Source organism: Hippoglossus hippoglossus, chromosome 8, assembly GCF_009819705.1.
Source record: "Hippoglossus hippoglossus isolate fHipHip1 chromosome 8, fHipHip1.pri, whole genome shotgun sequence".
Lineage (NCBI taxonomy): Eukaryota > Metazoa > Chordata > Actinopteri > Pleuronectiformes > Pleuronectidae > Hippoglossus > Hippoglossus hippoglossus.
The window spans coordinates 313106-327503 of NC_047158.1; the positions used below are offsets into that span (position 1 = coordinate 313106).

The 14398-nt window shown below is 42.9% G+C and overlaps 1 protein-coding gene across 3 annotated transcripts in view; it reads left to right on the forward strand.

The window, feature by feature from the left end:
- ap2a1 (adaptor related protein complex 2 subunit alpha 1) overlaps positions 1 to 14398 on the forward strand; it is an 88242-nt gene that overhangs the window by 42302 nt on the left and 31542 nt on the right. Inside the window, exon 14 of one of the 3 annotated variants that reach the window (XM_034594503.1) lies at positions 1807 to 1869. The exons of the other annotated variants lie outside the window; for them this stretch is intronic. Coding sequence (XP_034450394.1) covers positions 1807 to 1869 — 63 coding nt within the window. The remainder of the gene's footprint in view (positions 1 to 1806; positions 1870 to 14398) is intronic. 3 annotated transcript variants of the gene reach the window in all.

The window sequence follows — 14398 nt, forward strand, 5'->3', positions numbered from 1 at the left end:
TAACTGGGGAAATTCTGTTTTCATGTTTTAGTAAAAATGTTTATCCTATTCACCTGCAGTGCCATGGCAAATGATAATAGGATCTTTTTTTTCCCAATTTAGAGATCCACACCCGCATGAACATTCCCCTCCACCTCTACTTGTAATAATATGGTAACATTACACTTCCCACCCAGGTCACAATGCCTTCAGTGGAGCTGCTTCGTGAGATTTCTGATCTATGATCACCGAATTTCCTCCAATAAAAGCAAAGCTATATAAGCAAATAAATGCCCAGGACACTTTAATTCTTTAACCTTAATTAAAAAACAAGGGAAAAATCGCACATGCTATTGTAACAGCTTTCGCATTTTAACAATGGGTCCCTCGTCAGTGAACCACAGGACTCGTAAGTTGCAATTTCACTTTTTATTTTATCTTTACAGACACACACACACACACACACACACACACACACACACACTGTTCGTCTATCCTCTGGCCGTCTTTAGAACAGTCTCTCTGAGTCCGGCACCAGCATGCTACTGCTGATAAAGGGGAGAGAGTGATTAGCCAACACATAACAATCTCTCACTCCTGCAACCAACGCTGACCACACCCCACTACCACACACGATTGCCGCCAGTTTACCAGTTAACAATAATTGAAAAATGCGAAATTAGACCAAAAATCCTGCTCTTTATCCCACTAAAATATGAACAAACATGTATATTAAAGAATCTTGCCTAGATATCTTGAAAATATCAGCTTGTATTAAAGTAAATTAAATAATCACTTTGACGGAATAATGCAACCATAAGTCGGGAGGCAACCACAGCACACCAACCCAACTTTTTCTATCACACATCAATTACACAACACCAACCTTCTGATTAGTGGATGACCAACTCTAGCTTCTGGGTCAATATATTGTCCAACAAAATATCTTATCGTGACAGGCTTTCCTTAATATTTCTAACAATGCAACAAGTTAGAGGTATTCTTGCACAAATTACAGATTTATTCTGAGAATTGTCTTCCAAGCAAAATTGGTATTGTACAATGAAATATCCTAAACTGAAAAAATGATTAATCAAGTAGAATGGGAAACCTTATCCATTCGAGACCTTGTGAATAAGAATCAAATCGACTTGGGAAATAAATGGCAGGTGCACCTACATTATGTACTAGTGCACCTAAATAAATAAGTTATGCATCCCAATGTAAAAAGTTACTCTGGAGCTCTGAATAATGTATGGATCTCAAAGAAAAAACTCTGACATATTTAGGGTTCTGATATCTTTAAGTCTGTACAATTTGGTGTCTGGATGTCTGGTATGTGGCTTGGCTGGGGTATATGGTCTCTGAAGTTTAATTATGTAATATTCGGTTATCTGGTGTTGTTAGGCTTGGGTAAGGCTGAGTCATAGCATGGTAAAAAACTAAGCAGGAGAGTGTTGGGTTGGTGATGCACACACGTGCACCCACATGCACACACACTGTCCAGTTGCCCAACAGTCTGACCATGAAAGCAGCAGGTGCTGTGGACATTTCTCCAGGTTGGCAGGTCTGCTACTGTTCTTTTTATCTTGTTGTATATGTGACTGTCTTTCGCCTTTTTCTCCTACCCTTTCTTCTCGCTCGCTCTCTCTCTCTCTCTCTCTGTGTGTGTGTGTGTGTGTGTGTGTGTGTGTGTGTGTGTGTGTGTGTGTGTGTGTGTGTGTGTGTGTGTGTGTGTGTGTGTGTGTGTGTGTGTGTGTGTGTGTGTGTGTGTGTGTGTGTGTGTGTGTGTGTGTCCTATTCTCTACCATGATTGGACATTGACAGAGATCTGGAACAGCCTACCGAGACCTCCGATTCCCTATTGGTGGAGGGTTCTGGTGACTTGGAGTAAGGGCCCAGTTGCAAACTACAGAATCTCTAGAAAAATACAATTAAGGCACAACCATATTGTTTTTCTAGGACATGCCTTTTAATCTGTAGCTAAGCACGCCATTGCTGATACACAAAAAATAAGTAGGAAGTTGAGGCACTTGAGCCATTTATGTTTACATAAAAGCACTGAACTGCTCTACTCACAATCAGCTGTTTTGCCTTCCATTATAATCAGATTAACTGCATAAAGCATGGGAGAACTACCAACACACTTAGCAGCTCCATAGAGCTTTTTGCTCTCTAGCTCTTCATTTTCTGCAATGCTCTTGCTGCAATGAACCAAATGTCCAACTGCAGGCAGCAACCTTTCCAGTTGTATTGAAGCTCTGGTGGTTAGGAGATGTAGTAGGTGATATGGGGTGTTAAGTCAGGACACCGTAGTTATGTATTTATTGCACTCTTGTACTATTGGTAAGCAGTGTGGTCTTAAAATTAGGAAATAAAATGCATTAAAGTTATTTTTTTGGGGCTATACTATCTCTATAATTAACTTTTTTCTCACAAGTGGGACTTACAACTTCTACAAGATCAGGAACAGCACAGTTAAATAGGTATTAAAGACTAGAAATGGGCATGTAAAGAAATGTCCTTAACCTGGTGCTGAACTCCCATCTCCCTCAATAGTTTATGAAAATTATAGTTCTTTAATCTAACAGTAAACACAATTGGTCTTATTTCTAGACTTCAAAGAAATAATTTAGGTTATTTCTACACAGAAACCAATGTGAACAATGAGATTTAAAGGATACTGTTATTAATTATCAGACGCCTGAAATGTATTAGATGCCTACAGTCTTTAACAACACATACAGTACTATTTAACATGCAGTCAGATCAGTTCTGTGAGTTTGAGTTATTAGAAAACATCAAAGTAGCAGTCACTTGTTGACCTGTGGAGTAATGCACCTCAGTGCAGTGGTGCTACCAAGGGGGGTCCAGACGGGGGCCACTTTGATACAGTAAAGGCTATACTCAGAGTTTGTTAAGACTTGTGCAGCACACAAGTCTAAATTGAATGACAGTGAAATCAGTGTGGAGAGCACTGACCACTGTCATAGACTTACTGTTGTAGCACAGCTGTCACAGTTTGCTGCCATGTTGTTTTGGGGTGACCTTGTTTGTGTTATTCAGGTGGTGTCCATCTCAAGGCAATCTTTGGTATGCTGTTCTTGTCCACTTTGAGGACATGCTTAAGCCCCTGTATCCGCTGATATCTGATCTCTAGCACCACACTGGTGGCTCTTACTCTGCTGGTAATATCTTTTTAGGCCACAAGATTTTAATTCAATGAAATTCCATTAAATTTGATTTGTATAGCGCCAAATCATAATATACATTATCTCAAGGCACTTTACATGGAAGGTCAACCCAACAGTGTCCACAATGAGCAAGCACTTTGGCGACTGTGGAGAGAAAAAACGTCCTCATTAACTGGAAGAAACCTCTAGCAGAACCAGACTCAATGTGGGCAGTTGGGGTGAGCATATAAAAATGGGGAGGAGAGGGGAGATGGGTGGAAAAGAGGGGAGAGAAGAGAGAGAGAGAGATGGGGGGAGGGGGAGGAGAAGAGAGGGACCAGGAACAGCATCAGGTTTCAGCTTTGACTATTTGTTATTATGAAAACAATAGGAGTGATAATTATGGATGTAAAGATGTTATTATTCACAATTCGTATAATGGTAATAATAATAGTTGTTGTCTGAATCCTGCAGCTCTAGAGAGAGAGAGAGAGAGAGAGAGAGAGAGAGAGAGAGAGAGAGAAACATGTAGTAAAATAAATAAATAAATGGGGGGCAGAGAGACAGAAATAAGGGGAGAAGTGCTCAATGCATTATGGGAATTCCCCCAGCTGTCTAGACCTATAGCAGGATAACTAAGGGTTGGCTCAGGAATCACCTGATCCAGCCCTAACTATAGGCTTTATCAAATAGGAATGTTTTAAGTTTAACCTTAAAGGTAGAGATGGTGTCTGCCTCCTGAACCCAGAGTGGGAGCTGGTTCCACAGGAGAGGAGCCTGGTAGCTGAAGGCTCTACCTCACATTCTACTCTTACAGATTCTTGGAACAACAAGAAAGTCTGTTTTTGGGAGCAGAGTGATCTATTTGGCTAATATGGTGTTATGAGTTCTTTGATATTTGAAGGGGCTTGATTGTTAAGGGATTTGTATGTGAGGAGCAGGATCTTGAATTCTATTCTGAATTTTACAGGGAGCCAATGCAGAGAAGCTAAGACAGAAGTAATATGATCTCTCCTTCTAGTTCCTGTCAGCACTCGTGCTGCAGCATTTTGGACCAACTGGAGGCTTTTCACAGACTTACTGGGACATCCATATAATAATGAATTACAGTAATCCAGTCTGGAGGTAACAAATGCATGGACTAGTTTCTCAGCATCCTTCTGAGACAAGATGTTCCTAATTTTCACAATATTGCGCAGGTGGAAGAAAGCTTTCCTAGAGACTTGTTTCATATGTGGGTCAAACATAACTCCAAGGTTCTTCACAGTAGCGCTGGGGACCATCCAAGGTGACTATCTGGTCAGACAGTGTTTCTCTAAGATGTTTAGGGCCAATTACAATTACCTCAGTTTTGTCTGGATTTAGAAGTAAGAAGTTCCGGTACATTCAGGCCTTGATGTTCTGGAGGCATTCCTGAATTTGAACTAAGTGATTATTCATTAGGCTTCATAGATATGTACAGCTGGCTGTCATCTGCGTAACAATGGAAGTGTACATGGTACTTTCTGATGATGTTGCCTAAAGGGAGCATATATAAGGTGTAGAGTATCGGTTCAAGAACAGAATCTTGTGGAACTCCATGATTAACTTGTTTGTGCATGGAGGAGTCATTGTTAACATTAACAAATTGAAATCTATTTGATTAATATGACTTAAATCAGCCTAATGCCGTTCCTTTTATCCCTACATGTTGTTCCAGTCTGTAACATAATCTTATGGTCTCTGGTGTCAAATGCTGCACTAAGATCCAGCAGGACAAGTATTGAGACAAGTCCATTTTCTGATGCCATGAAAAGGTCATTAGTAACTTTTAACAGTGCTGTTTCTGTGCTGTGATGGATTCTAAATCCTGGCTGAAAGTCTTCCAACAAACCATTACTATCTAAGTAATCACATAGCTGCTTAGTTACAGCTTTTTCAATGATTTTGGAAATGAATGGCAGGTTTGATCTATAATTAGGTCTATAATTAGTTAAAACATCTGGATCTGGAGTAGGCTTTTTAAGCAGAGGTTTATTACTGCTACCTTAAAAGCCTGTGGTACGTAGCCAGTTAACAAAGACATGTTAATCTGATTTAATATGGAACTGTCAATTAGAGGGAAAACTTCCTTAAAAATTCTAGTTGGGACAGAGTCTGATAGACAAGTTGATGGTTGAGAAGAAGAAACTAGTGAAGTCAGCTCAGAAAGATCTATTGAAGAAAAGTGGTCCAATAATAAATCTGTTGCTCCAGGTGGTTCTTTGGTTTCTGTACTAGACAAGGTATCTTTGCTATTAAGGGGAGGAGGTGGTGGTGAATTTTATCCCAGATGATTATAATTTTGTATGTAAAGAACCTCATGAAATCATTGCTTCTCAGAGTAAGAGGAATAGATAAATCAGTAGAGCTATGATTCTGTCAGCCTGGCTACAGTTCTGAAGAGGAACTTGGGGTTGTTCTTATTTTCTTCTATAAATAATGAATAATAGGAGGTTCTGGCATTTCTGAGTGCTTTCTTGTAATTTATAAGGCTAGGTGAAAATCATCTTAGCTGGTGGAATGCCCGTTCCTCTCCAGCGTCCGTGATGTGTGTTTTAAAACACGTGTTTGAGAATTCTACCATGGAGCTAATCTCCTCTGATTTACTTTCTTCTTTTTCAGCGGGCGAAAGTGTCAAGGGTTGTTTTTAATGAGACTGCTGTACTATTAACAAAGTTATCAACTAGTGTGGGAGTGAAGTTTTGATAACTTTCCTGTATTGTACTGACACATTGCTGTGAGGTTAATGTAAAATGAAGCAATTCTTTAAATTTGTTTAAAGTTTTATCAGATAAACACCGACTTTAATAGAATTTCTGTCCAGAGTCAGTGTAGTTTGTGAAATACACCTGGACACATCGTCAGTGAGGTTACCTGGGGTCATTGGGTGTTTCGGGTCTTTCAACAATCAGACACCCTCACCCAGGCATCCCAACCGGGGTTGATCAAGCCCCGGCTTGTGTCCAGGTAGCGCTACCCCACCCACGGCTCTCCTCTCCTGATCCACATCCACCTTGATGCAACTTCTGCTGCCTCGGTGGCCACCTTGATGGCCCTTCGCCTACTGGCTCCTGTAATGCCCAGCATGTTGTAGGCCCTGCAGAGAGACTGGCCCGCGAACCCTCTGCATCCCACCTCAATTGGCTCGCACCTCGCCCGCCACCCGTTGCTTCGGCATTCTTCTACTAGCTCAGCATACTTTGCCCTCTTCCTCTCTTGGCCTCCTCGATACGGTCCTCCCAGGGAACAGTGAGTTCCAGGAGAATGATCTGCTTGGAGGCTTCCGAGATCAGCACCATGTCTGGCCTTAATGTTGTTGTGGCAACAGCTTCTGGGAACTTTAGTTGCTTCCCCAGGTCAACTTTCAGCTTCCAGTCTTGTGCCGTCGCCAGCAGGCCCGAGGAGGTGGTCTTGGCAGTTGATGTTGGCTTCTCCCAAGCCCTGGCGAAAGCAATGGTCTTTTTCACTGGGCGGAGGCTCTTGCAGTGGCTAATCCCTTTGCAGATGGTGTTGGCCATCAGGACTTGGTCATGGTGCCAGCGGTAGCGCCCCTGGCCCAGGGCTTTCAAACAGCAGCTGAGGATGTGCTCCAGGCTCTTCAGGCACAGAGGGCAAGCTGGTAACTCCACCTTCCCCCAGCAAAACAAGTTGGATGGGCTTGGTAGAATGTCATAGACAGCCTTGATTAAGAATTTTATAGGGTTTTTGGGAAATGTTATTACATTTTCAACGTCTATATATATATATATCTCAATGCCATATGTCAGAACAAGATCAAGAGTGTGCTTTAAACAGGGAGTGAGTTTATTCACATGTTGATTAAAACCAATTGATTCTATTAATGAATTGCATGCTGAACTAAGACTGTCATTGTCAACATCTACATGAATGTGGCATATTTTCCTGAGTCATCCATTGGGGAAGGAGTTGATCTTGCTCATGTCTCCTTTTACTATGCACACCAATTTGGTTTTCAAGGTGCTAAACTTAGGCAGGATTGCTTGGTGAAGGTGTTCAGCTTGTCAGTTTTCTTCTGCAATTGTTGTGTTTTCAAGGAGAGAGCAGCTAGGGCATTGAAAAAGTGCAGGTCTCTGCCTCTCGGCTTATCAGCTGTTGCCTTTCACACGATCCAGTTGATGGCGATCAGAAAGAGGATTGGATGATATATCCCTGTCGTACACTAGTTGCTACAGGAAACCAATCTAAGGTTTCCATCGATTGTTACACTGCACTCAATCTGACTGACAACTCAAAAAATTATTTTTTGTCCTCCTGGCGTTCTTCTTAACCCTCCTTTTGTTTTTGTAGGCTTCTTGGACCTTTTGTTGAAGCCATTGTGATTTATTGCTCAGCATCTTTTCTTTCTTTGATTATCTGCCAGGTGCCAGGTGTTCTCCATTCTTTGTTATCTTCCTATCTGTATCGTAAGATTTTTATGGCTGTGTGGACATAGGTCTTTTTAATGGACTCCCAGTTGGTGTTGATATTGGCTCTTTTTCAGATTTATCAGCCAGAGCAGCAAAGTGATTTCTCGTTTACATAGCAAACACTTTGGTGGTGTTTGGGATGGTAGACCAGAGAGAGACACTAAAAATGTTTCTTTACAAAAAGGCAGGAATAATCTTAACAATAAAGTTGGGCCAATAAAAAGGTCAGCCTAACAGAACTAAACTCAAGCACAAACTGAAGTGAACTTAACAGCAAAAACTGACCTCAACTGAGACACAGGGGAAATGTGTATATAGTGACTGATCAGGCCCCAGTCATTTGGCCACACATTTGGCTCAACAACCATATGAGTTAAGTTGAGCCACTCTTGATGAATATGCTAACTTTCTAGAGTTTTCGAATTTCACTAGCCATTTAATAATGCATAATTAGGGGACACTATTGAGCTGCCGTGCAACGGCCATGGCCATGCCAATTTTGATAACCAATAAAAAAATTGCTGGTTAAAACCTTTGTGCACAATTTCGTGGGTTTTCATGCATGCTAAAAAAGCAAGATGTGTTTATAAAATGTAAAGTGATGCACAAAAAGCAAAATTATGGACTTCCTGTCCCTCGAAAAAAATTAAAAAATATATTTTTAATCCTTCAATGTGAGCCGAAAAATCCCACCGAATTTTACATTCAAACTTTTTACAAGATTCTTGTAGAGAAAGATGAGCATGTAAACAAGCTCAAGGGTGAGAACTGAACACAACCTAGTGACAGTCAGTCAAACAGCTATAAACTGAAGGGACTAAAGATGTGGGGATGCAGAGGTATTGACACTCTAACTATTCCAGCCTGGGGAATCTCACTTTATTCACTTTCCATCCATCTGTAGAGGTGCAATCAAGGGGTAGGGGAGTCCCCCTAAGAAAGCTCTGGTCCTTCTGTCCTGATGCCAGGGTTTTGTTGAGTAAACTATCACTCCCTGAGGAATATCGGTAAAGTTTGTTTATGAGGATAACCCCTTGAGATGCATCATCTCGTTTTCGAGGGGGTCCAACATACACTGCTCAAAAAAATTGTATGCTCCTGATGAGTCGGTGGATGGTGTCCTGGGAGATCTCCTCCCAGACCTGGATCATGGTATCAGTGAGCTCCTGGAGAGTCTGTGGCATGATGTGTCGGATGCACAATACATAATGTCCCATAGGTGCTCACTTGGATTTAGGTCAGGGAGGGCCAGTCAATGGCATTAATGCCTCAATCATCCAGGAACAATATAATGACAATGACACTCCACATGAGGCCATTGTCCTGCACTAGGAGGAACCCAGGGCCCACTGCACTAGCGTAAGGACCAACAATCTCTCTGAGAAACAGGCAGGGTACCCTCCAAGGATATGCCTCCCAGATCATCACTGACCCACCCCCAAATCGGTCATGCTGGATGATGTAATAGGCAGCATAACATTTACAATGACGTCTCTAGACTCTTTCACACCTGTCACGTGTGCTCACTGTGAACTTGCTCACATCTGTGAAGAGAAGGCAGCGCCAGTGTTGGACCATCCAATTCAGGTGTTCTCTCTTGAACGAGAGAAGAATCAGTCAGGAAGGATAAGAAGAGAGGAATTGTCTGTGGCCACCAGATGCAAAACCATTCCCTTTTGGGGTGTTTTCTTGCTTTTGCCTCTCCATTGCACCTGTTGTCACTTTCATTTGCACCAAAGCAGGTGAAATTGATTGACAATCACTTGTGCTTCCTAAATGGACAGCTTCATATCCCTGAAATTTAACTAACTTGGTGTTGGTGCCTATATACTTCCCAATCAGCATTATCCTTCTTCTGGCGAAATGAAGACCACGATTTGTCCCTCTGCCTAAACACATTTATAAGCTAAGATGTTGATCCTTGACCTTTACAGTTTTCCTTGGAGCTTGTTTGTCAACAACATAAATAAAATCAGCGTAGAGAAAATTCCAAGCAGCTTACACATTAGGTATTGATTAAATTCTGTCCCAGTTAATAGCAATCAGATCATTAATAAATAAATCTAAGTTCATTTTCTTGAAATGCCTAATCTTGATTAGTCTTGGTGGTGATTTGGGTAGATGGATTTTCCATACACAGTATACAATTGAATGATCACTGAAGCAATCAGACAACACTAGAATTTTATATTTGGTTAGGATTTTAAACTAGGATCGAATCAAACAAAGATTTTTTTTTGAAGTAATTCAAGTAGGCTCATTAATAAGTTGGGTAACATTTAAAATAGATTTTTTTTTCATTATCATATGATTTATCTTACCAGTCTGTTAAAATCACCAAGCAAGAAGAGGAAAAGTAAAATGTAAACAAAACATACTACAATTGAAGCAACTTAATAGCATAAACATATGACAGCAACATGAGGCTCAAGTATCATCAACATTTTCACAAGCTTTAACATTCCCTCAGTGCAGTCGAGTCTTTGTCTGCCTGGCAAGTCGAAGGATTTTCATCTTATCCTGGAAATTTAGAAGTTTAATCGTTATGGACCTGGGACTAGCTTAGAGTCAGAGAACGGTGCTGTTGTCGTGGACACATGTAATACCAGCCCTTAAATCCCCACTGCTGTACGTCATTCATCATGGCAGTGAGAAGCTAACCTGCATGCTGGCCTGGGAGGTTTCATTGACCAAGCCCGGAGAGTTCATTCGCCAGTCATCGGAAAGGTAGTTGGTAGGTGATTTTAAAGTCTGTGGTTAGAGTAACACTGCCAACTCTGGCTTGCTTTTTTAAAAGCTTCTGCTTTATTTCTTTGTAGGGGATTTCTATGAGCCTGGTTATGGTGCATCGCAATGTCCAGGTCGAGCTGTTAAAAGTTATGTAACATCCAGCTCTTATCTAAAATACATCTAAAAATAGAATCAGTTGTTCCTTCCTTGCTTCAAGACACACACTACAGTACACGACCTTGTCTATACGAACGTGAGACCGACCAAAATCCACGTTATTGACAAAAACCCACATCAACCAAGTCTAAACATCAACCAAATATCAGTCAAAACGGCTAAACATCGCTAAACACATAACAGTCCCATGAGCCTTTGCAACATGCTGTCCAATCAGAGCGGCCGGCTCACCGACAGCTACATTGCTCCCACCTGAGGGGTCAGACGTCCCCGGCGACCCCATCACCCAGCACCAAGTCCCTCAAATGTCCCGGCGGCAGCGAGCAGGCTGCCTTGGGCTCGCTGAGGGTACGCTCTGTGGAGAATCACACTGAATGTTGCGATGGATGCTGCTGTCAACCCCCTCCCCAAGTCCACCGGCATCCGGAGCTCACGCCCAAACATGAGGGCAGCAGGCGTGCACTGGCTGGTCGCCTGGACAGCAGACCTGTAGGACCAAAGGACCAGGGGCAGGTGACGGTCCCAGTCCTGCTGATGTTGGCTTGTGAGGATAGCAAGCTGGGTGGCCAGAGAACGATTCAATCAATCAATCAATCAATCAAATTTTATTTGTATAGCCCATATTCACAAATCACAATTTGTTACCACCTGACTCAAGGCTGGCAACAAAAAGTGAGATCACACACAGATCGACCAGTCAAAAGTAGTTTATTCAACTGAACTCAAACATCATATTTCCTAACTTGTGAGGTGTGTTAGTATGAAGGGCATCAGTGGTGTCAGAAGTGTGTGGATGAGTGAGAATATCGTGTGATGCGTGTTTGTTAGTGCAGCAAACCAAACAAAGGATCCAGGTTCAGGCTGGTGCAGCAGGCCCTGCTGAGAGAGAGAGACACTCCCAGAAGAGCAGACTTATATGCATTCTGGAAAGGCCCACCCCTATGGGCAGGTAGGTGGCAGTAGCTCCACCCACCAGCACAGAGCAAGGCACACCAGCAGGCAGAATGAGAGGGTCGTCACACCCCCTCCCTTAAGATGGGGGTCCTCCTTTGGATCCCCAAAAGTTGGCAAATACTAACGACTACCTGTTCAATAACTAAACCAACATATAATACTACAGATTTTAATTAAACACAATTAGGCATATTACTGTTAACCTGTGAATGTCTGTACCCCCTGCAAGCAATCTCACCCCTGAGCATTGTGACTCCCCCCCCTCTGCAACTTTGGTACCTTAAGAAGCAATTTAAGAGAGAAGAAAACCAGAACAGACAGAAGGAGACCCTGCAGGGACCAAAAACACAAGTTAACTTACAATCATAGCTCGGGACATGGCATCGGCCACCGTATTTTCAGTTCCTTTTACATGTCGTATATCTAAATGAAATGGCTGTAGGAAAAGACACCAACGCATAAGCCTTTGATTTGGGTTTTGGAGTGAGTGGAGAAAGGTTAGGGGATTATGATCCGTGTACACCACTAAAGGTCTTACTCCACCCCCCACATAAACCTCAAAGTGTTTCAATGCCCAGATGAGTGCCAGTGCCTCCTTTTCGATAATTGAGTAGTTTAACTGGTGTGAATTGAACTTTTTAGAAAAGAAACTCACCGGGCAGCCAACGCCGCTTTCATTAGCCTGCATCAATACCGCACCAGCTCCCACCTTACTAGCATCAGTATACAGCGAGAACGGCTGGTCCATCTGCGGGGCTGCAAGGACAGGGGCAGAACACAACAACGTCTTGGCAGACTCGAAAGCTTCCTGACAAGCGAAAGACCACTCAAACTTAACCTTTGGGCTAAGAAGAGAAGTGAGTGGGGCAACCACTGTGGAAAAATCTTTACAAAACCCACGATAGTACCCCAACATACCCAAGAAACGAGAGAGTTCTTTCTTGGTTGTCGGAACAGGAAACTGATCAACTGCCAATACTTTTGCTCTTAGTGGGCGCACCTGCCCTTGGCCAACTACCTTTCCCAGGTACGTTACTGTTGCCTTAGCAAACTCACATTTTGCCAGATTAATGGTCAGACGAGCCCAGGTCAGACGGTCAAACAGTGCCCGAATGCGCTGAAGATGATTCTCCCATGTGTCACTGTAAATCACCACGTCATCCAAATACACAGCGCAGCCCACCAATCCTGACACCACCTTGTTCATTAGGCGCTGGAAGGTGGCTGGGGCATTACGTAACCCAAACGGCATAACTGTATAGGAATACAAACCACTGGATGTAATGAAGGTGGCAATCTCCCTAGCTCTGGAAGTTAAAGGAACTTGCCAGTAGCCTTTAAGTAGGTCAAACTTACTGACAAACTTCGCAGAGCCCACCTGGTCCACACAGTCCTCCATACGTGGGAGTGGAAATGAGTCTGGCTTAGTCACCTGATTCACCTTTCGGAGATCCGTACATGGTCTAAACGTACCATCTGGCTTCTTTACAAGTAAGCATGGGGAAGACCAACTAGATGCACATGGCTCAGCAATGTTATTTTCCAGCATATATTTGACCTCTGCTTCTAAATGCTCTCTTTTATCTGGAGACATACGATAAAAGCGTTGTCTGACTGGCTGGGCCTCTCCCACGTCAATATCATGCTCAAGAAGATGAGTACGAGAAGGTGCATCTGCAAACAGGCAGGGATAACCCTTAATAATATTTACCAACTCTGTTCGCTTTGGTTCAGGTAAATGATTCAATATTGCATCAAGATTGGAAAGTGACTCCGAGTTTTTAAGACGCCCTTTCAACATGCCATCATCTGGTGTATAACACTCATCCTCCAATTCTCCTGTCGGATCAAGAGGTGGAGCTGAAGGACCCACTGGAACTGCTGCAGCAACAGATGAACACGACGACCCAGGACCTGGCACAGGGGAGCGAGCAAAGTAGGGTTTTAACAAATTAATGTGACACAACTGCACCGCCTTCTTCCGGTCAGGGGTCGAGATTAAATAATTAAGGTCCGACACTTTTCGGGTCACGGTATAAGGGCCAGAGAACTTAGCCTGGAAAGGAGAGCCAACTAAAGGCAGAAGTGCCAGAACTTGATCCCCAGTACTAAATTCCCGGCGTTCCGCACGCCGATCATGCAGACTCTTCATTTTATTTTGAACTGCCTGTAAGTTCTCTCTCGCCATTTTATTAGCCTGATAAAGCCGCAGTTTGAAACCATTTACATGATCTATTATGTTTTTGGGGGCCTCCTTGGCTTGCCAGTCACTGTGCAGGGAGGCTAAAGGGCCTCGCACTGTGTGACCAAAAACCAGGTCATTGGGACTAAATCCCAAGCTCTCTTGGGACACCTCCCTGGCAGCTAACATCAGCCAAGGTAATCCCTCCTCCCAGTCACGGTCCAACTCAGTGCAATAAGCACGGAGTAGGGACTTCAACGTTTGATGAAACCTTTCTAGAGCTCCCTGGCTCTGGGCATGGTATGCGCTGGACTGAGAATGTTCGACTTTTAACTGGTTCAGCACTTCTGCAAACAACTTTGAAGTGAAGTTAGACCCTTGATCGGATTGAATAATTTTTGGGATACCAAAAATAGACATAAACTGTGTCAGAGCTTTCAAAATAGACTTGGTGGTAATGTTTCTGAGGGGATAGGCAGCCGGATAGCGTGTAGCCTGACACATCACTGTGAACAAAAAGTTACTACCAACTTTGGATCGTGGCAAGGGACCAACGCAGTCAATGATCAGATGCTCAAATGGTTGTTCCGCAACTGGAATGGGGTGCAGAGGGGCAGGCTTAATTATTTGATTTGGTTTTCCAGTCAATTGACATACATGGCAAGTTTTTATGAAAGCAGAAATGTCTCTTTTCAAAAGAGGCCAGTAAAAATGTCTCCTAACTCTATCATAGGTTTTTCTTACCCCTAAATGAC